Source organism: Palaemon carinicauda, chromosome 1 (genome assembly GCF_036898095.1).
Source record: "Palaemon carinicauda isolate YSFRI2023 chromosome 1, ASM3689809v2, whole genome shotgun sequence".
NCBI classification, from domain to species: Eukaryota; Metazoa; Arthropoda; class Malacostraca; order Decapoda; family Palaemonidae; genus Palaemon; species Palaemon carinicauda.
This window is the reverse complement of record NC_090725.1, coordinates 243,769,529-243,797,028: the sequence shown is the minus strand read 5'-3', so window position 1 is coordinate 243,797,028 and position 27,500 is coordinate 243,769,529. Positions and strand designations below refer to the sequence as shown.

The window sequence follows — 27,500 nt, the reverse complement described above, 5'->3', positions numbered from 1 at the left end:
GAATTCAAAATAAGTCTCAACTTTAAATATGAAGGTCTAGATGTTTAAAAGAAAAATCTGCTTTTCAAAACCGATGAAGCTTGTATTAACTTCTCCAAACTCGATTGAGAAGCCAAATGGGAAGGTCGATATAATTATAAAGATTTAAATAGGAACAGCACTCTTTTAAGTTACCTGATTTCGAGCAAGATTAGAAAGATATGTTACGTGGTAAATAACTAATATATATATATATATATATATATATATATTTATATATATATACACACATATATAAATTTATAAATATATATTTATATATACATACATTCACACACAAACATATATATATATATATATATACACATTTATATACATACATACATTCACACACACACACACATATATATATATATATATACACACATACATAAATATATACATACACACACACACACACATATATATATATATATATATATGCATACATACATACATACATATAAATATATAATTCGTGAGTGGGTAAAGGCTATGTACACAAATGCTCCCAAAATAAGCAATGGAAATACTTTAAAATCTTTAAATGCTGACAACATACAGTAGATCTACGAGTATATGTAAACGTGATATTAGAGCAAACATAATCAAGAAAAGACAAGAAAATAAATTTTTATGATCTGATGTCGCTATATAAAACACACGCACTTTGGCTGGAAAACAAGGAATACTTTTTATAATGGAATAACTGTCATAATTTGTTATTTAAGTAAAATAGAAAGGTAATCATATTGGAAAATAAACTATAGTTTGCATTTCATATTATACTGTACAACCAAGGGAGCTCCATGGAGCAAAGCTCTATAGTAACAGAGGCTTACAACAATGCAACAAAAATAAAACCAATATCGGCTGTCATTGAAACCTACACGCAATCTTCTATCCATCTATTATAGATTTGATCAATAATTGAACCCCGGTGAACTGACATTATTCTTCACACACATATAAGAACAGTGAACATACATGTAGACACAATATACATAGTAATAAAATACACTGGAAATGCAGTAAATGTTATGTATTATGTTACCTATTCTTACTACTCCTACCAACATCATGCATACTACTGCTACTGATATTGCTGCTGCTAACCAATACTCTACACAAATAAGTTAAGAACCAGTGTCAATCAAGGCCGTCTCCCCAAGGACATAGCGTACCTTTTAAAGTGAACGATTGCCACGGGCAACCCCAGTTACTTCGGATTTCAAATACATCTTGGTCTGATAGGATTCTGGCTTAAGTTCTTATTCCTTTTATTTAGAAAATTGTCTAAATTTCAGTCACTATCCTTGTCCTTATTTATAGAGTTTCTTGTAGAAGAAATTACAGTTTGAAATATAGTCAATCAGAACAAAGTTATAAGACGTGATTTACATCTATATTCCCAGTATTTAAGCGAAATGAGAACGCTTATAATCAATCATTATATTTTCTTATCTAAACATTAGTCATTACGCTAGGAATTCATTAGTAGCCTTCGTCTTAATTACAACCCTCTACGGCAACTACTTACTGCCGTTAATTGTATGAAAACTGAAGATAAAATTAATTGAAAAAAGTCAGTATTCATTTATAAAATATTCAGAATAGTCTAGGAATTTTAAAGGTCAATCGTCTATCTTAAATCAAGTCTAAATGTCATGGAGTACTCGTCTTTTTCATAGCTACTAGTCATACGACTTGGAACCCTCTTTTTTTTTATTCTTTTCAGGAATCATGCCCAATTTCATAAATAGTAAGGAAAAAATGAAAAATATAGGGATATTTAGTCTGGATTTACCTTCCAAATCAATTGAATGTAATGTAATCTTCTGGGAGATTTAATTTATTCAATTAAAGTTTAAAAATATAACTGACTCACTCTCATTTGCATCCAGTTATATAATGATCTATATGTTACTGATTCTAAATAAAAGCTGAGTGAACATATGAAAGCTTCGTACTACATTCTAAAACTTCAAAATACTTACGAATGTCAAGAAGACTACTTTTCAGTTCAGTTATTATATTATAAAAAAAATAATATTTCAACTACTATTACTGCGCTAATAATAACAATAACTGAAGGTTTTCATGACACTAAAAACAATCTTGGGTTTGGTATGTACTGTACAGTATGCATAGGTGAGTCACGCTAACTTGAGAGTAATCAATGCCGTCGATGAACAGGTATACAGAAGCTTCAATTTCATAGAAAAGAAAGAGGGAATTTCTAAGAACTAATTATGATTTACAGGAAAAATGTCTTGATGTTTACAAGGCGGTAGGAAAAAAGGACCGACAATTTGCATTATACGAAGACATAAAATATCTTCAGCTTATATCATAAACATGTTCTTCATTGTTATAGCTGGTATAGTTACATCTGGGGGTGATGAACCAGTTACTAAATTCATAAATAATCTAAAGTGGAGAGAGAGAGAGAGAGAGAGAGAGAGAGAGAGAGAGAGAGAGAGAGGAACAGATTGTATTTATGATTTTGAGCACTTGGACCGGGGAGGCCATGCATCACCCATATACTTGGAAAAATCCTGAAATTGCACAATGAAGTAAAGGTTAAAGAGGTTGGACACCAAGATAGAATAATGGAAACGGGAAAGGAGGTATAGAGGTGAGAGAGAGAGAGAGAGAGAGAGAGAGAGAGAGAGAGAGAGAGAGAGAGAGAGAGAGAGAGAGTTTTCGGTATCTTGCTAAAACGTTATAAAGGAGGGAATAGTTACCTGAGTGTATGGATATCAATAAATTATAAAAAGTTTCTTTGTCAATTTTACGAGGGAAAAATTAGCAACTATGCCAATATCACCAAATTACTAATCGATCTTTTTATGAGAGCCAATGGCACAAGTAAACAAATGCCCTTATCTAAAAATAATCCAAGAGAATAATAAGAATATAAAAAAAACATAACATAAAATATGAACTGTGTAATACCGTGAAAGAAGAGATGGTCCAGCCACTTAAATAATAGGTCATAGGTCAGCAAGAACGAAAAGCTTGGCAGTGGAGAGTTAAAAATTCATTCCACACTGTAATCAAGGGAATAATTATCTCTAGGGTGGAGGTCCTTGCTTCGAGAATTGAGTAGAACACATTCCGACTGAATACCAGTAATGAAAGACTGCAGCTCCTTTGAAGCGGAGAGAACCGTTTAAAAAAGATTCAAAGATGGGGTCACTGATCAAATAAAATATTTGTTTCAGTCTTATCTAAGAAGGAATTCAAAGGATAACGCAACAAACATATAAGAGCAATAATTGAAAATGAATTAGACAGCAGATTGCACGCCATCCATCCAAACACTACACCAAACATTTAAAGTACATTACCGAATTGAAGCATCTAAAATACTATAACTATATCAATTATATTGAAGTTACCCAAATGTTTGGACTAAACAACCCATTATAAATGGTTCGTTGACCTGACGCAGCTTCTTATCTGGCGAGTGATTAATGTGACCCGCATGGGGGCAACTATATCACAATTACACAACTACAAAACCGTGCGCTCAAGTTGTCGTATTGATCTACCTGCCACACTGAGACAGTTCCCCAGTAGGAAATTGTTATCCAAATACAGTGCTTGACACTTGTTAATTTTTCCAATAAATGATTTGAGTTATCTTATGTAATGTAAGAATTAGGATAAGGTATACTCATTCAAAAAATGGATTAGGAATCTACATTCTTATCTAGAGCTAACTTTAACAATGTAAATTCATTTCACATTGTAAAGGTACTTTAGTTCCCCAGTAAGATACATGGCTAATAAAAAAATACTTTCGAATATTTTGTACAGTATTTGTATGTCGGTGAGTGATTATATATACATATATATATATATATATGTGTGTGTGTGTGTGTATGTGTATATATATATACATATATATATATATATGTATATATATATATATATATATATATTTATTCATAGAGAGAGAGAGAGAGAGAGAGAGAGAGAGAGAGAGAGAGTTGCAAAAGTGGCAGCAGTGAAATATAAATATTTTCTGACTTCATTGGCATGTAATTACACCACACAAAGGATGTCATTGCTGGTGAAAGAAGCGGGAGGGACCCATTTGGTATTCCTCGATAAAAACAAAAACTTGCGTCTTACTGTACTGAATGACTACTTTGTAAAAATATAATTAATGGCTTCGTGCAGTGGATTAGGTTAAACCATTTTATTATCTCATTACTACCCGGTTACGACAACACAGTGACGTCATTGCAGAATAAATGAAGAGGCCAAATGTATACTTATTTTGTAACCTTGTCAGAGAAAACCATACATTGTAATGGGTTGTATTTTCTCTCAGTGAATAGATAAATGTCTGTTGCACTTAGTAAACGAGGGATGTCAATTTCATAAACTAATTATTCAATTATTATCACGTAAAAAAAATGAAGTCTCTATGTAACTTAAAAATTGTCTACTTTTAACATTTAATGCGAGGAATATATATATATATATATATATATGTGTGTGTGTGTGTGTGTGTGTATGTGTGTGTGAAATATAATTATTACTTGCGTGTTGAATATTATTTTCCATTTTATAGATATCTCCATTACGTCATTATATAAACCAATGAAATCACTGAGATATAAAGAGAAGACTGAAAACCTCACGTTGACGAGGGCCGTATGACCAACTCAGTGATAAGATAATAATTTTGTGCATGTAGTTTATTACGTTAAAAATCACATTACGAAGAGACAATGTGGAAGAGTGAGAGAAAGACACCTGTTTTCTGCGTAAAGAAATTAGTAGATAATCGTGTACAGTTGGACACAAGAGTCCTTGGCCCACATAGCTCCGAAGAAGAGTACCCTGTCACACTGTTACTTCGCGGCGAGTACCCAAACAGATTACGTAGGAAGAGATGGCTGAGATGGTGGGCGGGACTAAACACAGGAACTAGTCGTGCAGTAATGGTGTGGCTGGGTGCACTTCTTCAGAGCGAGGTATACCAGGAATTCCCGTGTCTCACTGTACATCACTTCAAAATTCATTTATCTTTAAGGTTTCGACGTTGATTTTCATTACAAATGATTGCTTTTACTAGAAATCTGCGATTACAGCATTAAATCTACTAATCAATTTCCCATAGTAACTCAAAACAGTGAGATTCCAAAAATGAACATGGTTGGTATGTGAAAATTCTAATAAAATCGAAGAGTTGGAAGGAAATAAAGTTGAACTAAATCTCTCCTATATACCGATAATAATCCACATGTAAAGATGTGTATTTAAATGATACATACAATCAGTCATAGCTTTTTTTATTCATCTTTATTAGACGCAAATTTACGAAGTTACAATCACTATTGAAAAAACAATACGAGTAATTTAAATAGCTTTGTCAGATTCCAAATATACTCGTCTCGCTTACAGGTAAAGAAGAGCAAGACGATTTTACGGCGATATAACATTACAAGTTCATTTTTATGTCACTGTATAAACACGAGAAAACTTCGATTTTTTACCAAGTGATAATAATAAAGAATTTAAAAGGAAATGACGGTCACCTGTACCCTCATAACTTGAATAAAGTCTATTTTCGTATATAATCATGGCAAAAGCTCAAGAGTAAACTTTACTGTAGTAGTATATTTGGGAATGTTCGCCTTATTGGAGGCAAATGCTGATTGGGTTGGTTTTGGTTTGCCCTGGGTGGAGGACCAGAGGAAAGTTTAATCGAAACATTTATAATTTATCTAATTCAATTCTTGTAGTATCTTGGGGGGAACAAAAGAAAACTGTCCAGATGTCGTTCGCTATATTGGATTGAATTTATTGAATTTGGGCCATATGGCCCGGCGCTGAGGTAGGAGACACTATTCAGAACTGAGATGCAACTGGGGAAAATCCCACTAACGCAGAATGAAGTAAAAGTTACAGTGGTCGGACAGCAAGATGTTAGAAAGGTTGCGGGAATGGAGGTAAAGTTGAAAACAAAAAGTTAGGTGGAGCTATGGGGCGAGGGGACGATGTGAACAATCTTAAATTATGCTTACGGTACACCGCATAAGGTACACTTTCAGAACGAACCCCTTTAGAATTTTGTTCTTTATGGGAATTTTGACCAGACCAGCTCACATCCTTAGTTTTTCCAAGACTAAAAGAAATAACACAACTGTAAATTCTTTCTACAAGAACACTATAAAATTCTTTGATAAATCCTTTCACCTAAACTAGACTTTAAACAACTGCGTATCTCCACTTTTAGGTCTAAGACTTGGACATAACCTCGGAGCCAGACTAATACACAGTCATTTTGTTTTGGTAGATCACAGGAATTATATAAAAGCTGCCACAAAACCTTCAAGGTGATAAGATTTGGAATTATATCTATATCTCTTTTTTATTTCTATACACCCCATATTCCTAGAGGAGGAATTATGTCTACTGTTCTAGATATTTTTCTCGTGTGTATTTCAACCATGGTATGTGCTAGCTAGGAATTGGCATTTGGATATTTGTCTTATCGGGTTTATATAAAAATATGCAGTGATCACAAGGTAACCAGGAGCAACTATCACAAACACAATAATACTGTCATCAATATACTAGAAAACAGATGAAAAACTTCCAATAATTATTTCAACATATATATATAGACACATTGTTTAGCAACACTAGGATTGCTAAGACCATATTTATATACATATATTGATACTCACTTCTATTATTAAAAATATCAAAAGCATGGCAGAACAAATTGCTTAATGTGAATAAGAAACCAAAACAAGGAAAAGAACGTTGATGCATTTGAAAGATAATAATGATAGAAATATCTCCGACCTGAATACTCATTTTACGAGAAACCTTCAATTAAAGGTGTAACCTTTCTAGTGTATAATACTTCCTTTGTATAATATTTCATTCTATGAAATCTACGGCATGAATTAAAAAAGACGGTAGAAGTTCATTCCTTTCTTTGCTTTTTCACTTCTGAGAAACTTATAAACGTGCTTACATCATGTAAATAAAAAAATATTCTTTTAAATATATCTATCAAATTGATGTATCTGGATAAATTAGTTTGTTAGCGCAATTACAGAATTTCATTGTAAACATGGAGAGCAATATGAGAAAAACATGGCCTTCTGAAAAGGTCAAACTAAAAGATAAATATGTAGGTTGAATAATAGAAGTTTTGTTTAGGAGTCTATATTTCATGACACCGTACCTCTAAAAATAACAGATGAACCTTTGACGATTCTTCTTTCAGTTTAATTGCTTAAGTTTAATTTAAACCTTCAGTTCAATTTCCTATTTACATATTCCTTCACTTTTACAAACAAGAAAAAGGAGAATCAGCATCCAAGATCTTATAAAGTTAAGTTGGGGACTTATTCTAGCAAATTCCGGGCTTAAGATAATTTTACTATTTGGTATTCTAAGTGTTAGTAATCTACTGTCACTAACATATTTTCGTTGTTTCTTCCAGCTAAATGTTTGTTATCCAGGACAGCGGGCAAAGTGACCACAGCTCCTCGGGTTCCCATGAGACTGCATGCTGATAACATAAACCATGGACACTTGGATACAAAGTTTTCTACGAACCAAGTTTCATCCGCGAGTGAAATTTAGACCCGAGCTTCTCTTAACACTTTGAAACGTTATAAAGGCAACAGTTGTTAGTGAACTAAAGGCGGATGATAGTTATTCATAGTTTATATGATAAGTTTTTTAATGTTATAATCAATAAACGTGTACCATGATACTTGAAGGTATGGAAGTTTTTGTACAACATAAATTGATGGAACATGTGGTAGGACTACTATTCGCTGAAAATTACATTTACATTAGATGAGGTTATGCACAATAGATATGATGTACCCAGACGAAAAAGACTGTTAATTTACCCTGTGATATATAAAATTGAGAATACAGTTTCTAGAAAACTATCTAAAGACGCAAAGCCATTTTTGTCTTCCCTTTAATTGAATATCGAAAATAACTAATACAAAAATGTGATAACCAAGTTCAAGCAAAAGGACTGATTTCTCATGAAAATAGGAGAAAGGTATCAATGGCATTATCGAGCCAACTTCCGATAATGGTACATACATAATTAAGTAATCAATACTTAAAAAAAAAGGAAGAAATAACCCTTTAATAAAAATGGGAGCCGGCAGTGCCAAGGGTCGTCCCCTGCACCACGACGATAACCAAGACGGACTTTCTGGGACGTCAAGCGACAAATGGGGAAACAACTCAGAGGACGAATCCCTGGGAGATAACGACAGGCCCAACTCAGACCCTCAGGAAACCCACGAATCTCCTTCTCTGGATCCCGGGCCCTCTGCTCAGATCAACGGAAGCACGACCGAAATGAATGCCGGAACCGAAGACGCCACTCACGACGATAAAATGAAGGCAGAACAAAAGAGAAGATTCGGGTTCAAGTTCAACAAACGTCACAACAACAACAACGAGGAACATGACAAACCGGTGGAGTTCGAGGAAGACCCTCAGGAGGAGGCAGACAAGAAGAAGAAGGGCGATAAGAAAGAATCCAAGAAGGATGGCGATAAAAAGACAGGTTTCAAGCTTTTCGGCTGGAGGAACAAGAAAGAGGAGCCTGATGCTCAGCTCGATGACGACATTGACCAGTTAGAAAAGACTTTTGACTCTCTGGGTATCGTGGGAAAGAACATGTGGGGGGATGATGATAAACCACCGTTGCCGAGAAAAGAGGCTGCCGATGACCTCGAACTACTTGAGCCCATGAGAAAGAGGAAAAACGTGAGAGTGAGGGGAACGAGAGGCATGAACGGCACGATCGCTTCGGCAAATCATGACCCGAACGCCGGGAAAAACAGTAATGCATCGTCGGGATCCAGAAGAACCTTCAGGTACTCCTGGGAAACAGAAAAGAAGAAAACCAAACCGGACGACGAGGACGAATGGGAGTATAAGGCAGTAAGTATGACTTTGTCTATCAGCTTGTCTTTTCATTCAACTGTTACTGGTTTCGATTCAAGAACCTTACTGTTCCTTTGAAGTTGAACCATTAATTACAAAATACGTAAAGTCTAAGACCCACATTGTAAAAATGACTTCCCAGTCCACAAACCTCCAGATTAGAACAAGTTAATAAGTTGGTCGTGTAAACTTCATCAGGTCTCCTTTTTATTATTATCAATACTAGATAGAAAAGCAGAATGCTACAAGCCCAAAGGCTCAACCAGTCAAGTAGTCATGTGAGGAGAGGAAATAGGAAAACAAACTATATTTGAGAAGTAAATAAAAATTCTAAACATTCTTAAGATTAACAGCAATGTTAAAATTTATCTGTAATATATAAACTATGAAAAGAAACTAATATCAACCCGTTAAACATCAAAGCATTTGCAGCAAGATTGAATCATTGCGCTCTAACAGTCAACTGAGAGAGAGAGAGAGAGAGAGAGAGAGAGAGAGAGAGAGAGACGAGAGAGAGAGAGAGAGAGAGAGAGAGAGAGAGAGAGGGGGGGGGCCATTCAACATTAAGATGCATCTGGAGGGAAACCCTAGCAGTTGCACTATGAAGTGACGGTTAAAAGAGATTAGGCAGCAATATGGAAAACAGAAAGCAGGAACCATGGTTAATCAGTCTACAAAGTGGGTGCCACTAAGGTCTAGAGGGAGGTTGCAAACACCATATGTTAATGCCTACAATACACTGCATGAGGTGCACTGATAGCACTGCCGTACTGTGTGTATGAGTAAGAGAGAGGGAAGGTTTCGTGAGGCTACTAACATGGTATATCTTATGGAAATATTTACATTATTTTACAAGACTCATAAAATACTATCAGTTCACCAATTAACGATAATTTACATACATAAATAACGTTATACAGGGCTTAGATTTATAAGTCTTTATCAAGTGTGACTCAGATGATGAAGAATCTCAACGATGAATTTTGAAGGATTTTTCCAAGAAATAGTTTCAAATGTAAAATATGATGATCGGAAACAATGCTTCTGATGATATTAGATCTTCAAAGGTTTCCTTTTAAAATTAGCAGCATCACATTGGATATCACAGAAATGTCTCAAGTACAGTTGTTAAATCAGAGATGGACCATGTAAATCTGATTTTGATGCCCAGGTCGTTCTCTTTATATCTGAGACCCATTTTCTATAAAGTTCGGAAACATTGCTGAGGGATTCGATATCACGTAATAAGCAGGGCTAGAGAGTCTATAACCTTCGACATATTACTATAGAACTCTTTTCTAGAATACAACAATACCTATGATTTTTACAAATCATTACAATATTTTAATCTTATCATTAACATTTAATATTTAAAAATAAACCCTTCTCACAGATCCTATAACATAATATACACGAATCTAATCTACATATAACATAATTATCAATGAAATTAATAGAGGCAAGGTCTACCTTCAACTCTATGATATAGAAAAACAAATGAAAGGATACTAATGATATACATAAACTGTCTCAAATTAGTACAGTGACAAAGACTTTTGACGCTTTCAGCACTTCCGGAAATACCTTTAATCTTTATCTATTAATGACAATAGCTAATAGGACATTATTACAACTTAATTATTCAGATACAATTTTTTTTTTCTAAAGTGCTTAATCTGTTAACGTTTAGCCTTACTTACACGAGATTCTCGTTAACGTAAACGGATGTATGAATTTGTCAATGACATGACATTTGCTGCTCGCAAGACACGAATGCAATAAAAATGGAAGTAAACAAAGGTCTTTCGCATGCCAAATTATTCAATGTAAATTGTGACCTGATATTAGGTTTCCCATTTTTAGTGATACTATGTGAGATACCTTAACAATTCTCCTTTCCCACCGTTATCCCTACATTGAGGGGTCGATTGCCTGATGCACCCTCTTCAATGCTTTCTGTGAAAGGCATCCTTTTCCACTGAACCTATTCTCTCCATATCATCCTTCTTATCTCGCCATCTAATTTTCTGCTTCCATCTCGATCTACTTCCCCTAACAGGTTCCTCTCAAGCTCTCCTCACTACCTACCAACCTTCAAGACCCAAAACCTGTCCACACCCTCTCAGTCGTGACACTCCTATCACCTCTATAATCTTTACTATGCCTGCCATTCTTCTTATTTCATCATTTTCCAATCTTTCAAGCAGTGGTATTCGGATAACCCACCTCAGTATTGTCATCTCTGTTCTCCTAAGCTTTGACAATTGGATATCACAAAACATTGCATGATCGGGTATTCTAGAACATAACCACCTGGTCACTGTCTGTAATACTTTACAAAATTTTGTAGGGTACTGAAGGACAACTAAATGACTAAGATAACGCTCTTTTTAAATGTCTTTCATTTAACATCATCTCTTTAACAAGGTATAAATGCTCTATAATATGTCCCTTTACAAAGGTGAATCACTGTCACTCTTCTCGTAACTTACTCTGGGCCTAGGCCAATACCTTACACATAATGGGAGATTCACAGCTAATGAGAAATTAAACACTTGTAAAAATTCTTTATATACCTTATTTTTAAAAATAAATTTTAATGACATTAACAACGGCCGTATGTTTGGCATTATATAGGTGTTCCTTAAATAAATATCTGAAAAGAACAGTTCAAGACGTACCATGATAAAAGTTGTTACAAAATGAATATAGTGTTCATTCAATACGTTCGCCATTTAGAACTATACACGGCACCATTTGCAGCATAACACCTAGTAATATTCGTGACCTATGAAGGCTTTACATTTGAGGAGGAACCCTATTTTTCAGAAGTCCCGTGACCTAAGAATGTAGCGGCTCTCTCTCTCTCTCTCTCTCTCTCTCTCTCTCTCTCTCTCTAGATATATATATATATATATATATAAAATATGGAAAGGGCAAAAAACTAAGCATTCAAGTAAATAGAAGGTAAATAGAAGAAGACTGAGGCAATTATTGGGTGATAATCATATCCAGGCCTTAAAACAAAGAAGGCTGAAGAAACTATCAATTTTACCAATAAAATTGGCGCTATAATTACCAAGTACTTCGATGGCCAAAATGTCTTCCTGAATAAAAAGGAAAACTGACGATGGTAGAAATTACTATATGAAACAAACTAAATAAGTCCATCGTATCTTTTTGGATGTTAAACCAAAGAATAGCCATTAATATAATCAGGAATATAAGACAACTATAAAATTTCTGTCTATTTGCATAGTATAGTAGACAATTTCCTTCTGAACCATATCTATCTGTCCACAGTTGTAAGTGCGTACCTTTCATAAAGTTAATGATTTAAATGTAGAAACGTGTACAGTATGTCGCATATTGCCTCAGATTGGAAAATTCATATGGAAATCCTGATTACTACATATACATAATATATTTCAACAGATCTGGAACTAATGTCAAAATTTAGATAATCCATATGCAAACCAATATCTAAAGAGTTTCATCCACGAATAGTAGTTTCTATTAAGAGTGCAAGTCCAGAAAACGAATCTTTCGTTAATGCCATTTTATAGGATGAATATGTCAGCCTTATCGTTTATAGTAGGAATGATTTCCCAGCCAGGCAGATTAGGAGGAATTCCTTAGCTCCCAAACTGTACCAATAACCCACAAACTCCCACAGTAAGAATGACTCCCCAGCCACACACAGTAAGAGTAACATCTCAGCCCGCCATCATTGTAAGAATGACTATCAAGCTCCAGCATATCATAAATATCACGAAGAAGTTAAAACGCTGATGACAACTCTTCAGGGAGATAGGTTTTCATTTTTATCACTAGATGCAAACTCTTTCTGCATTTCTTTGTGCTTTCTCATCAGTAAGTGTTGGATACAAGTTTTTTCTATTATTTCACCTTATTTTTCAGTCCCCACACTGTAACAGTGACTAAATTTCTCTCATAGAAAGACTGACTACCAAACTCAACAAGATAAGGTAAGATGGTACAAGAAATTCAAAATCAACCCTCCCCCCCACCAAAAAAAAAGAAAAAGAAAAAAAACCTGCACCCACAAAAATTATTTCCAATCACAAAATTAGCAAAAATGACTTCCAAGGCTCACACAGTATGAGTAACTGCCCAGCCTTTGCCAGCAAGAGCATATCTAAACCCAGCATTGTAAAAATGGCTTCCAAACATTCTGAGAGAAGTGAACTCCCAGGCTCTTAGGACACCACACTGTAAGACAGACTCTCAATCTTACACCCTTATTAAAGATTATTCCACAGTTTCACGCAAAAGGAGTGGCGCATTAGCTCAACATATTAGCAATAATTCCTAAGTCATTATAATGCAAGAAACACACCCAAGCCCAACAGCAAGAATGAATTCCCAGCCTCCACATAGTATGACCGTCAGTCTCCATACAGTTAGAGAGAATACTAAACTAAAACACAGTAATAGTGACTCCCCAGTCCCACATGATAAGAGCAACTCTCCAGCCCCTCACTGTACATATATACATATGCATATATAGCACATAGCTATATACATAGCTATATACATATCTATATAGCACAAAAAATTCAAACAAAGTGGTAAGAGAATATTCCTTTGCCTGGAAATTTCTAGTTCTGCCTGTACATTGATAACCACAAGAAAGCTAATAAAGATAAAAAAATCTTGAATCTGTATTTTGAAATAAAATCACTCAAGTATACAGATACACTCCAATGTAACCTGATAATACAAACAAACGCCATAATAAAATGAGAATAAAAGTGGACGATATCACTGAGTGCTTCAAACCATGAGAGGAAATTGTCACCAGTAAGTTAAACCACAAAACTGCAATGCTAGAATAAGTTTTCAACTTACTGTGCTTTCAGACAAAATTGAAAACTAAGGGTTAATGGCCTAAAAGCCCAGCTTTAAAAACTTCTTTTCATAATTTATAACAATGAGTCGTGGAAAGACAACATTATCAAGTAATAACATGACAATACCCAGTATCCTGACCTAGGTATTCAAGTCACTAAAACTTTTGAATGGGACTCTCGACTTTCAATTACCCAACCTAATAAATTCACAGCGGGTAAGACGAAAATTTAATCGTATATTCAAAACTTTTCCTCTTGGTCATCATAAAAATTGTTAGTCCTGAATTCCCAGAGTTTATCCATTACAAATAAAAATTTTATTTCATCACTAATCGAAAAATTAATTCATTTTATATACTGTATATATACACATATTACATACACGTAAATATATACATATATAATATATATACATATATATATATACACACATGTATATATACAAGCACATATACACACACTGATATATATATATATATATATATATATATATATATATATATATATCCACGAATTATGTAAATTTTGCCAAAAAAAAGAAGATAAAATATTAAGAAAACTTGTATAAAACACTTACTGATGAAAAAGTGTTTGCATCTAGTGATAAAAATGAAAACCTACCTCCTGAAGACTTGTCACCAGCGTTTTAACTTCTTCGTGGACTCTTTTTGCTTTTTTTCATTTCCTGTTTTATGAATGGTCTCTTCAGTTGTGGGCTAATTGATCTTTATTATATGTACCAGAAATTCTAAAAAATCATAAATAAAAATAATCGTTCGCTTAAGTAGATTTATCAAAAATTGAACTAATATCAGGGGTCAGTAATGCTTCTCCATTATTTCTATTAATCCTATATTACATTTTGGTATACCGTTACGCAATAACCGATACGATAGAAACAATGTACCGTCATTTCAGATGCAACGGAAGAGTCTTGCAGCCTGAGCTTATGCGTAATGTCGGGTAATTAAACACAAGACTGCAATCTAATGTAGACAGTTTCAAACCAGCAATAATACTCTGACAAACTAATATTCTTATAACTTGTAAAATGAACGAGTCTTCATTAATAATTACATCGAGTAATACATTCCTTAGTAGATATTCATATTCTTGATAGAACTTCCGGTTAGAAAACTGGATTTTGCATTTCTTTCCAACATACCATTATATTAATCAAATTTATTAGTACATGTCCTTTAGTAGCATTAGGTAGTAGGTTGGCCAGGGCACCAGCCACCCGTTGAGGTACTACCGCTATATTTATTGGGTCCTTTGACGGACCAGAAAGTACTACATTGGATACTTTTTTTAGTTACGCTCATTTTCCGTTTGCCTACACATACACCGAATAGTCAGGCCTATTCTTTACATATTCTCCTCTGTCCTCATACACCTGACAACACAAACAATTCTTCCTCGCTCAAGGGGTAACTAATGCACTGTAATTATTCAGTGGCTACTTTCCTCTTGGTAAGGGTACAAGAGACTCTTTAGCTATGGTAAGCAGCTCTTCTAGGAGAAGGACACTCCAAAATCAAACCATTGTTCTCTGGTCTTGGATAGTGCCATAGCCTCTGTACCATGGTTTTCCAGTCTTGGGGTAGAGTTCTCTTGCTTAAGGGTACACTCGGGTACACTATTCTATCTTATTTCTCTTCCTCCTTTTTTTTAAAGTTTTTATAGTTTTTACATGATATATTTATTTCAATGTTTTTACTGTTCTTAAAATATTTTATATCAATTACTTTACTCGTAGTTTCCTTATTTCTTTCCTCACTGGGCTATTTACCCTGTTGGAGCCCTCGGGCTTATAACATTCTGCTTTTCCAACTAGGGTTGTAGCTTAGCAAGTAATAATAATAATAATAATAATAATAATAATAATAATAATCCCTATCTCTGGTATTAAAAAGGCTGCACCGTTATTTGCCGCACAGCATGTACTAATAAGAATTAACCAACGTGTCATGTGTTGTTTGTAAATATTATTTGTAAAAGGTTCACCCAACTTTGCCAGAAAGGCTCCACCTTATCTTTTCATGTGCCCGTTGCTTCCATTTTCGTCTATTTCATATATACAGTAATGCCTCACAACACAAAATTAATTGGTTCCGTAATGACTTTCTTACCGTGAATTTTTCGTCTTGTGAGTGCCTTTTACATGTATATAGCCTAATTCATTCCAGGACCTATAAAAACACCACATTAAATTATTATAAAAAGGATACACTCCACTATACAGTACTCCACGAATGACTGTACAATTATTTGAATCATTCAATAATAACTTGACCATTGGTTACTTGTAAAAGAAATGTATAATTAGAGCAAACAGTAAAAATACAGTAACAAAAATGTGGAATCTTACCTTTGGAGTGAGGCGATGTCCAAGAGGAGAATGGTAAGTGGCGGAAAACGTTGACTAGTTGCAGAAAACGTAAACACTTAACTTTACAAAATAGATTAATAAATGACAGAAAACAATAACACTTAACTTTAGGAAATACATAAACAAATGGCAGGAAATATTAACAGTTAACTTTACGATAAACTTAAAATTAAATTTCTTTCTTTTTTGTCTTTTTCTATTTTTTTTTTTACTTTTACATTTTGTATTTTCTAAATTTAATTACGTATTTTCATTCATCACTACCACTTTTCTTTCGTTTTTTTATCTTCCTCTTACCCTGCTAGTACTGAAGGCCTTTTTTTAAAGAAAATCGTCCAAAGAAGCTTGTTTCTACCTGCTTCTTAAAATTTTCCTGAAATGACTCAGGCAAACGTCATTTACATATTCAAGCCCACGTCCTGTGATAATTTTTTCTGGGTGTTTCTTTTCTAAAAGAAAAAAAAAAAAGCCTATCGTAGACGGATTTCGGACATATTCCGTTGCAGTCACACTTAACAACATACCAGCAGGGGCGTAGAAGCAGGGGGGGGGGGGGGGGGGGGGGCGGCTATAGCCCACCCCCCACCTTTTTGCTGGAAATATGCTTTTAACATTCAGATTTACATTTTGTAAATGTATTTCATCTCTGGCAACAGCTCTTGTACAGTCTCACCCTCCCACCCCACCCCCGCCACGTATCATGTTAGTACCCAGCATAATAGTTTCACAGTCCTGTCACTCGTCACTCGCTTAGTTTTACAGAGAGCAGCCCCCATATTGGGGATCAAGCCACTTATAATGTTTGACCCCAAGTGCATACCGTGCAAACATATGATAATCTATCCATCATTACCAAACACTATTATAGTAACAAACTACATCATTGATACGCAGTAATAAATTGAAAACATGACACACGCGAACGCATGTAGTTGACGAATATCGCACATATAAACATATGCATGAATGTGTATATATATATATATATATATATATATATATATATATATATATATATACAGTATATATATATATAATTTCTTCATAATTCTTTATAAATATATATATACTTTTATATAATTTCAGAGCTTATGAAGTATTAATCATACATTATTCATACACTTTTAATATGTATATTTTCTGGTCTCAGGCATGACTTTCAAATATGTATGTTTATATTAGAAATATGCTTGTTCTTAATTTTGCTTACTTACAATTATTCTATATATATATAATATATAAAATATATATATATATATATATATATATATATATATATATATATATATATATATATATATATCCTTATTGCTGTCCTTCGAATCGAAGACGACTTCTGCTTCGCTGTGATGGGGATGAAGTTAGATCTGTTGTCGTTGGTGCCATCTTGCATGGCTGTGAAGGCCAATTCTGGATCCGCACACTCTGCCACACAACAGGCAAGTCAGGTCTGAGTTGACCAAGGGTATCCGATCTCGACGGTTTTGTCTTCTCTCCCTGCGCTGTTGTCTTGCCTGGTTCCAGGTGTCTTCAAGTTGATTGACTCCAGCTTTACAGAGTGAGCGGCATAGTGGTCTGTCAGAGGCGTTCATTTCTAGTTGCTCAGGTTGTATGTTGCACTCCTTGAGCGTTGCTTTGATGTTGTCCTTGTACCTCTTTTTCCGACCCCCTGGATTACGCCGAGCTTCAGGGAGCTGACTGTAGAGGACCTGGCGAGGAGGGCGATGTTCTGGCATACGGATAACGTCGCCGATCCACCTGAGTTGTTTTTCTGCCAATGTGGATTCTATACTCAGCAGGTTTGAACGGTGGAGAATTTCAGAGTGAGGTACTTTGTCTTGCCATGTGTGCCCTAATATACACTGAAGACAGCGAATATGGAATGCCTCAAGTTGTTTTACATGTTGACGGTAAGCCGTCCAGGATTCTGCTCCATATAGCAAGGTGGACACGCAGACAGCTCTGTACACAGCTACTTTTGTTTCTGTATTGAGGTGGTGATTTAGGAAGACTCTGGACCTGAGTTGGCCGAAAGATGCGGAGGCATGATTTATCCGGGCAACTATTTCCTCATCAATATTGTGTTATTTAGTGAAGATGCTTCCAAGGTAGATGAAGCTATCAGCTTGTTTGATGGCTTCCCCATTCAGATGAAATACTGGGGGATCTCCTGCAATTATTTGCTGGGATAGGATTTCAGTTTCATTGATGTTAACTTTGAGCCCCATGGCTCGGTAAATTGATGAGACAATGGTAAGGCTGCGTTGGAGGGCATCTGGTGAGTGAGCCACCAGAGCGCAATTATCTGCATATTGGAGTTCCATTAGGTGTGTCATTGTTGTTTTTGTCACAGACTGGAGGCACCTAAGATTGAATAAGTTTCCGTCTAGTCGAAACTGCACTTTCAATTGATCTTCTTCGTTGACTTGTTGGTGGCTCAGGAGGGTGACTGCAGTGAAGTAGATGTTGAATATCACTGGAGCCAGGACACATCCTTGTTTTACTCAAGTTTCTACCCTGAAAAGTTGTGATTTACTACCACCCATACTTACACAGGCTTGCATATCATTGTGTAAATTTCTTAGAATGTTAAGGAATTTCGGAGGTACTCCAAATTTAGAGAGAGCAGTCCATAAAAGGTCTCTGTTCACCGTGTCGAAGGCCTTTTTTAGATCGATAAAGGCTATGTGAAGATCACGGTTTTGCTCATGGCATTTCTCTTGTAGTTGTCGGGCCACGAATATCATGTCACAAGTGCTGCGTTCTTTACGAAAGCCACATTGCGTCTCTGGTAGTACATTTTCTGAAATGTGTTTGCAAAGTCTTGCAAGCATTATTCTTGCCAGGATTTTACTTGCAATGCCGAGCAAGGTGATGCCTCTGCTATTGTCACAGAGGGAACGGTCCCCTTTACGTTTGTAGATGGTGACAATGTCTGAGACAAGCCACTCATGGGGGACTTCTTCCATGTTCCAAATAGAGAGAATAAGGTTGTGGAGATGTTGATGGAGTAAGTAGCCCCCCTCCTTGAATAGTTCAGCTGGTAGACCATCAGGGCCGGGGCTTTTGTTGTTTTACATGGCCCTGATGGATTGTATAGTTGTATAGGCCTATTGGTATTTTATGATTGTTATTGTGTAAAAATTGGAATTGGTCACATAAAAATCTTCCAAATATATGCTTTTGTTTTTGATACAATATGCTGTCAGATGCCAGGAAATCGCATCTGAGGGTGTTACCTCATAAAACTTTTCTGGGGGAGACCCCCCAGACCACCCCGCCCCATATGCCTTCGCGCCTGCGGCTCCGCCTTCACTGTCATTTTGAACTTCAGCCCCCCCCCAAACAGGAAAACGCTCCTACGCCCCTGACCAGCCTCGTATTTCTTGATTATTTCCATCTTCGTCTCCCTAGAAAGCATCATCCTCTTCTTTCCCTGGACATCAGCAACTTTCTTGGGACCCATGGCTAATAACGTAACGTAATATCACACACGATACAGCACAATAGTTACGAAAGCATAATCACAAACACTAAGTAAATGCGTACGATACCGCTGTCGAAACAAAAAGAAATAGGAACGCCAATGCGTAGATGCATGATGGGATACAGTACAGTAGATACTGAAAAATAGGAGAGCAGGATTTTATGGTGGTAACTAGCATCTGAGTAGGGATATAACCAATGTGAGCACGGGAGGATGGTGGTGAGTTTAAGGGGTGGCGGCGCACGAATTTTAAAATCAGTCACGAACATGGTTGGGCTCTGGAACCGTTCCTCCTTTGGTTGCACTTAACAGCGTTTCGCAGAGTGGAAATCTCGTAAGCAGATTTTTTTGTGTCGAGAGGTATGACTTTATATATATATATATATATATATATATATATATATATATATATATATATATATATATATATATATACTGTATATATATATATATATATATATATATATATATATATATATATATTCTTACAATGCTGGTCTAACATGACAGTAAATGATTTTATTCACATAATTCCTTTGTGTATTTAAGAGATGTATAGACAGCTCTTAAGGTGGTCCCATTCATGTAGGTTTAAGTGAATGTATGTAAATTACATAAGACTGTCGTCATTCATTTAGTTGTATTTCATTCAGTTCCGTATCTGTAAATTTATGTTATTTTAAAGAATTAATTTTTTATTTCACGTAGTTTTGTTACGAAGGCTTGTGTAATCTTGTTAAAAGGTATGTATGACACCCACGAGGTATAAACGATAGGGATTATGTCATGTTTCGACGCGGTTGGAAAATGCATGAAGTTTCTAGACTAAAATTTCATTTTTTTAATGTTATGTGAGGAGATTTTTATTTCATTGTTGAGTGGGAACTTGTTGTTCCGGGATAGTCTCCCTATGTCAAGGAAAAGATTAGCAGGGGAGGAAAAAGAGCACTATCACTTAAGGCACAAACACCCTGTTAATAACTTTGATAACATAGTTCACGAACCATTGCTCGAAATGCAAAATCCTATACTCTGTCCAGAGGCCTGAAAAGTCCACTTGTGAAATAAACTAATTTGATGGCCTACTCTAGCTTTGTAAGGTCTAAGGTCCTCTACACTCTTAGGCTCTGTTTCGGCTCCGTCCCAGGGACCCCAGAGAGATGCTGGACAGGAATCTTACGTTAAGTAATTATTGAGACAATGGCAATGGATAGGAGCAGTAATGTAGTATAAAGTAAAAGTTAAAGATATGGATCTTTACCTTCGAACCATAGATTAAATACTAAGTCACTCGCTAAAACACCATTACTTTTAAGTTACTTGAACTTACTCCTTCCAATATATTGGGTATGCTGTCCCGAGATTATAAACTCATAATAAACATAATCAAATAAATGATGGAGTAAAAGTATGAAGGGGTAATTAACCTAATATTGCTTTATTACACAAATTCACATGGAAAGAAATGGAAATCTTAACATCAAGTAAAAAGGATCAAAACAAACACAAAATGTAAGAAAAGAAATGCAAAATGATAACAGAATATGGTTGCTTAGACTTGTGGTCTTCTGCAATGATTAATGATTGAAATGGGGTCGGACATGCGGCCCTGTGACCCCGAGACTATGCTAGTCTCGAAAGCAAAATTATACGCAAAAATCTGTACACACAATCCCACCACACACAGCCCGCTACCTAAATCAAGTAAAATTTAATCTAAGCTAAAATAGGGGAAAAGTAGTGGCCACGTGTTTTTACCTGTACTCCTTACAGCGCTTGTCCTCAAATGGCTGTTGATTGAATTGCCATAGACTGAATAGTTGCACAGTTTGCACCCTTGACTGGCCCAACCCTGGAATCCTCGCTTTTGGTAGATTGGGTTTACCCGGCTTGTCTTCTTCCCTATCTCCAGCTGAGGCACAAAACACAAAAGTTCTTTGTTTGGTGGGAGTCCAGTTGATGGGGGGGGGGGGGGGCAGAGATGCACTGATTAACTGACCAGGTCGGTCAGCCGGTGACAACTACGGCTCCTGTACAAATGGGGCGACCCTTGGGTGATGTGGGTTCACCTGTCTTCCCCTTCCAAACAAGTGAGGGTCATGATGCGTAGAGTAACACAATTGAAGGTGCCATATCGGGACTTTACGTCAGGACAATGTATTGTTGTAAGGAGTGAATGGGAGGCAGGATTTTGTCCATAATACTTAGAAAAATCTTAGAGCTCTAAGGGAGTATGCATATACAATAATCCTACCTATTCTGGCTTGCTAAAAATTTAATATCGTAAATGAGAAATTAGCAATGGGCATACATCTTAAAATTAACAAACCTTAATTGGTACTGAGAAATAAAAAGCTGCCTTCAAGACAGCAGTATTAAAATTATATTCAAAACCAGTTTAATAATTCATCTCGACACACGTAGTTTGAGGAAAGAACCATCTAACACCGGCGTAAGGCTTTTGCTGTGCGCGTCTACGCTGTGACATCACAAACATGGCATACGCTATTGTCAACAAGTTTAGTTAGTTTAAAATAGTTCTTCCGATGTTTCAGTAAAGAAAACGTAAAGTAAGTATGGGAGCAAAAGTTTAAGGGGTAACTACAAAGGGAAGAATAAGAGTGAAGGAAAATTCTTCACAACGAGTGGAGGTAGGTGGAGTTAGCTGAGAGTGTTGGCTCGTCAAGCGACGACAGAACCTTACTTTCATATTGCCAAGTTGGCAACACTGGTGCCGCTAAGCCCTGCCTGCACACGCAACGAATGCATTGCTGGAATGAACTGGAAGTTCTAGAATGTATTAGGATTACGTATATAGGGGCCTAGCACTGCATAGTAGACAGAGAGATCCAGCCTGATTCCGAAAGACCCAACGTCCAACAAACCTATCGCTAATACCTCTTCAGCCATCCATTGATTTTCCTCTCCAATGTATATAGTGTGCCTTGTTCAAACATTGTTATTATTTTTGTGTTTCCTATAAAAGTGAAGTGAAGTAAGAATTATAAGTAAATTTATATTGTAAAGTTTGGTTGTAACTAGCCCAGTTTAATTAGGTTAAACAGTGAAGTGCCTTTATTTTGCTTAACCATTCAGTAAGCTTGCGTGAGCCCAAAGGATGTAAGAGTAATAGTTAAGTATATGGAAGTGTATTTCTGATTTATTTTCTATAAGTGTTGAAGTGTCATTTATTCATTAATTGTAAAATCTAAGTATTTTCTTAAATCAATTTATAGTGAAATAAGTAATTGCATTATCCTTGAAGTGTAATTTTTGTCCTTAGTCTAAGGTTTAGTTCAGATTTATATTCCGAGTGATTTATTTTTGGTATTATCTTCTGAATTGTTGTTATTTTTTTATAGAACATATATATATATATTTGTAAAGTGCGTATTATTTCAATCACCAATACTTCAGTTGCTTGCTCATATCCCCTGACTAAAAAGCGAAGTAAGAGGTTAGTTTTCAAATAGTTCCCGTTTAAAGTAAAGTAATCACCCAGTTTTTGTTTTGAGTGCCACGTAAAGAGACCTTTTGTTTATTCAATGTTCATATATACTAACGTCTGGGAGTTGGGTAATATTCTCAGAGCTTGGGGGTACTCTCGTATGTATCAGATTTATGTCAAAAAAAGCAGGTGAGTTTTGGAGCTTGGAAATTTACGTAATTCGGTAGTCGTAATAATATATGTATATATATACTGTATATATATACAGTATGTATATATACTGTATATATATACAGTATATATATATGTATGTATATATATATATATATATATATATATATATATATATATATATATATAATATGAATATGTATGTATATATTTATCATCTCCTCCTACGCCTATTGACGCAAAGGGCCTCGGTTAGATTTCACAAATCATCTCTATCTTGAGCCTTTAATTAAATACTTCTCCATTCATAATCTCCAACTTTCCACATCATAGTCCTCAGGCATGTAGGCTTGGGTCTTCCAACTCTTCTGGTGCCTTGTGGGGTCCAACTAAAGGTTTGGTGAACTAATCTCTCTTGGGGAGTGCGAAGAGCTTGCCCAAACCATCTCCATCTACCCCTCACCATGACCTCATCCACATATACATATGGCACTCAAATAATCTCTTATAATTTCAGTTCTAATCCTGTCCTGCCATTTAACTGCCAATATCCTTCTGAGGGCTTTGTTCTTAAATCTACTAATCTATTGGAGATAGTTTCATTGTCATACCATGACTCATGTCCATACAGTAACACCAATCTCACTAAACTGATATATAGCCTGATTCTTATATGTAATTTCAGGCAATTTGATTTCCAAATTTTACTTAACCGAGCCATTGTCTGATTTGCTTTTTTCAATCTTTCACTAAACTCTAATTCTAAAGATCCTGTATAGGAGATAGTAGTTCCTAAATACATAAATGATTCTACCACACTAATCCTTTACCCTTCCAATGATATTCCATCTTCCATTGCATACTTCGTTCTCATCATCTCTGTCTTTCTTCTATTTATTTTGAATATAACCTCGTGTGATATTTCATGCATTCTGGTAAGCAAGCATTGCAAATCCTGTGGAGGTCTGCCAATAAATACAGCATCATCAGCCTACTTTAGGTCTGCTAATTTCCTATTATCAATCCAGTGCAATCCTTCTCCACCATCTCCGACTGTTCTACACATTACAAAATCCATGAGGAGGATAAACAACATAGGTGACAACTCATTCCCTTGAAGTACTCCACTGTTCACTGGAAATACATTTAACAGGACTCCATTAACATTAAATTTGCACTTGCTATGCTCATTAACAGACTTAATCAAATTCACATATCTAAGAAGAATTCCATAATAACACAGGACTCTCCACAAAATTGGCCGGTGCACACTATAAAAGGCTTTTTTATAGACCACAAATGCCATCAAAAGTATATTTCTATACTCTATGCATTGCTGTACATGTCTGAAAATTAAAATTTGGTTAATACAACTTTTAGCTTTTCTCCCAACAAAAAATAAGGCAATAAGGTAAGGTAAGGTACATCCTGATTGTTCATCTCTCAGATTTTCATTAATGTCTCTTTAGAATAAGCATACTATATATTTTCATAACAATATATATATATATATATATATATATATATATATATATATATATATATATATGTATATATATATATATATATATATATATATATTAGATATATATATATATATATATATATATTATATATATATATATATATATATATATATATATATATATATATATATATATATATATATGTATGTATATATATATGAGCGTATGTGTATACATTCTATGTATTATTTCTTTTCAAAATGTTTTAGCACAATGCCTTATTCAATTTGCCCTGCAGTATGTTGCAACTTAATATCAGATTACTCAAGCACTTACGAACGAAAGAACACACAAACAAACAAACACACACACACACATAAATATATATATATATATATATATATATATATATATATATATATATATAATATTCCAATCATCAATTTTCTATTTTTTTAGTATTTATAAACCAGGAGATTCTTAGCATTCCGCTACGCCCTGGACTGGTGGCCATTCTGTCATTTTCGATTTCCATAGACCGACCAAATCCCTAGAGGATTCAACGGCTAAATCCATCAAAGGATAGCCAGTTCCTTGTGATGCGCGGTGATTATCTAACTAAGGCAAGTGACCCCTGCCGGTCCATACTAATTTCAGTAAGATCATCCGCCAGGTATCAGGAGTAAAAGCCGAAAAGACATATTGTTAATCCCCTTAAACCCAATCCGACACCCTACTGCCAGTGACTTCATCGAGATTTAGGGGGCATTTCCTCCGTAACCAAAGTTCTCGTTATTCCACCAGGTTGCTCATCCGCCTATATAACAGTTGGCAAACATGGATTGCTAAGATATACCGCCTAGCTCAAGATAGAGACGACTGTCGAAATCTAACCAAGGCCCTTTGTCAATAGGTATGGGAGGAGATGATCATTGATATATATACATACATACATGTACACACACACACACACACACATATATATATATATATATATATATATATATATATATATATATATAGAATATAAATAATTATATTTGTTTTACCCCTAATAAAGTATGTATGAAATAATAAAATATGATATAAAGTCTACAATTAACGCGGATCACCTGAAGATTGGGGACCCCAACACTCGCTGGGGTCGCTTATCTTCAGGTGGAAAAAAATTAGGGTCTTTTTTCTTCCAGTGAGGAATTTAAATTTAAGAATGGGACTAACAAGCTAACTAACCATTTTATAAGGTAATTATTATTAGTGTAACGACACGAGTGAGACTAACCAATAAAAGTACTAACAAACTTATTTATAAGGTAGCAAATATATATTTTAAAAATTGACGGTATTTAAAAAAAAAATTCTTATTCTTCTTTAATGGCTAAGAGACTAAACTGTCTTCGGTGCTATTATAGTATGCTATCTACCGCCGATTTTGCTATCTACCACCCCTCCCTGACTATAGTATGATACCTACCATCAGTCCCTAAGTATACGGTTTACTTGCTAATCCGCCTCTAATAAGGAGGATCACTACCGACTTGATAACCTAACCTAACCTAACTCAACCCAACCTAACCTAACCCAATCTAACGTAACCTACAAACTGCTTATAATTATGCATCCATGTTGTCCTTCCAATAAATATTATTAAACTATCATTAAAGTCCAATGAGGATAACATACTGGTGGTAAGTAATCTGTTCGATAATCCTCATCAAAGAGGAGGATTAACATTGACGGTAGATAACATACTTTGTGGTAGATACCATACTATAGTAGAAATTCGACGGTAGATAGCATACTATAATAGCACCCCGTCTTCTATACAAGATAATTGTGTAGAAACTCCAATTTAAAAAGAATACTAAATTTAAAAGCAAAGTTTCTATTTGTAAGGACCCATTCTTTGCTAAATCTAAACTTCCACTGCATAAGTGGATTTAGGATAATATTCTAAACATATCAGAACAAAAATATGATCGATATTTACAGTTTTCTTTTTATAGAAATCTGCATGAAGTATTTTGAGGCAAACCCGGTTAGACTTGGTGGTAATGGCTTAATTGCGCAAATTGACGAGTCTTGCTTTGCACGCAAAAACAAATATCACAGAGGACGTGCACCAAATCGGCCAATATGGGTATTTGGAATGGTCGACAATAGCATTAAGTGTTCGATATATGGTGACCGTTGAAGCACGTGTTGCTGCAACTCTACTTCCAATCATAGAAAAAGTAGACACACAGGGCATCGAATTATTTTTGTGCTGAAATTGCAAGATATTACGCTTTTAATTGAATATGGATTGTTTATATAAATTTGTTCTTTTTAACAAATATTTAACAAAGTAGTTTTATTGAATATATATTTTTTTCCTTTTTTCTATAGTATTATAAGACAAAAGAGATCACCGGAGACGTCAATAAGCTAGGGTCGCTTATATTCAGGTGAAGAAAATCAGGGTCTCCCTTCTTCAGGTGAGTGTAGTTGGGGTCCTTTATCTTCAGGAGAACTATTTGGGGTTGCTTATCTTCAGGTGCTCCATTAACGCTAACTAGATACTCCAGTATTATCCGGTAAGAAATAACAATACTGTAATAATAATCAATTAATAATAGGTAGCACCATGGTAATTTCAATGGTTATTAAAGACCTCAAGAATTTATGGATCGTACTTACG

General features: G+C 35.2%; 1 protein-coding gene across 3 annotated transcripts in view; it reads left to right on the top strand.

Annotated features, from left to right (window-relative positions):
* LOC137644438 (protein starmaker-like) overlaps positions 1–27,500 on the top strand; it is a 121,777-nt gene that overhangs the window by 27,378 nt on the left and 66,899 nt on the right. For all 3 annotated transcript variants that reach the window (XM_068377428.1, XM_068377417.1, XM_068377425.1), the window contains exon 2: positions 7,502–8,979. In XM_068377428.1, the coding sequence (XP_068233529.1) occupies positions 8,179–8,979 (801 nt within the window). In that variant the 5' untranslated portion in view covers positions 7,502–8,178. The remainder of the gene's footprint in view (positions 1–7,501; positions 8,980–27,500) is intronic.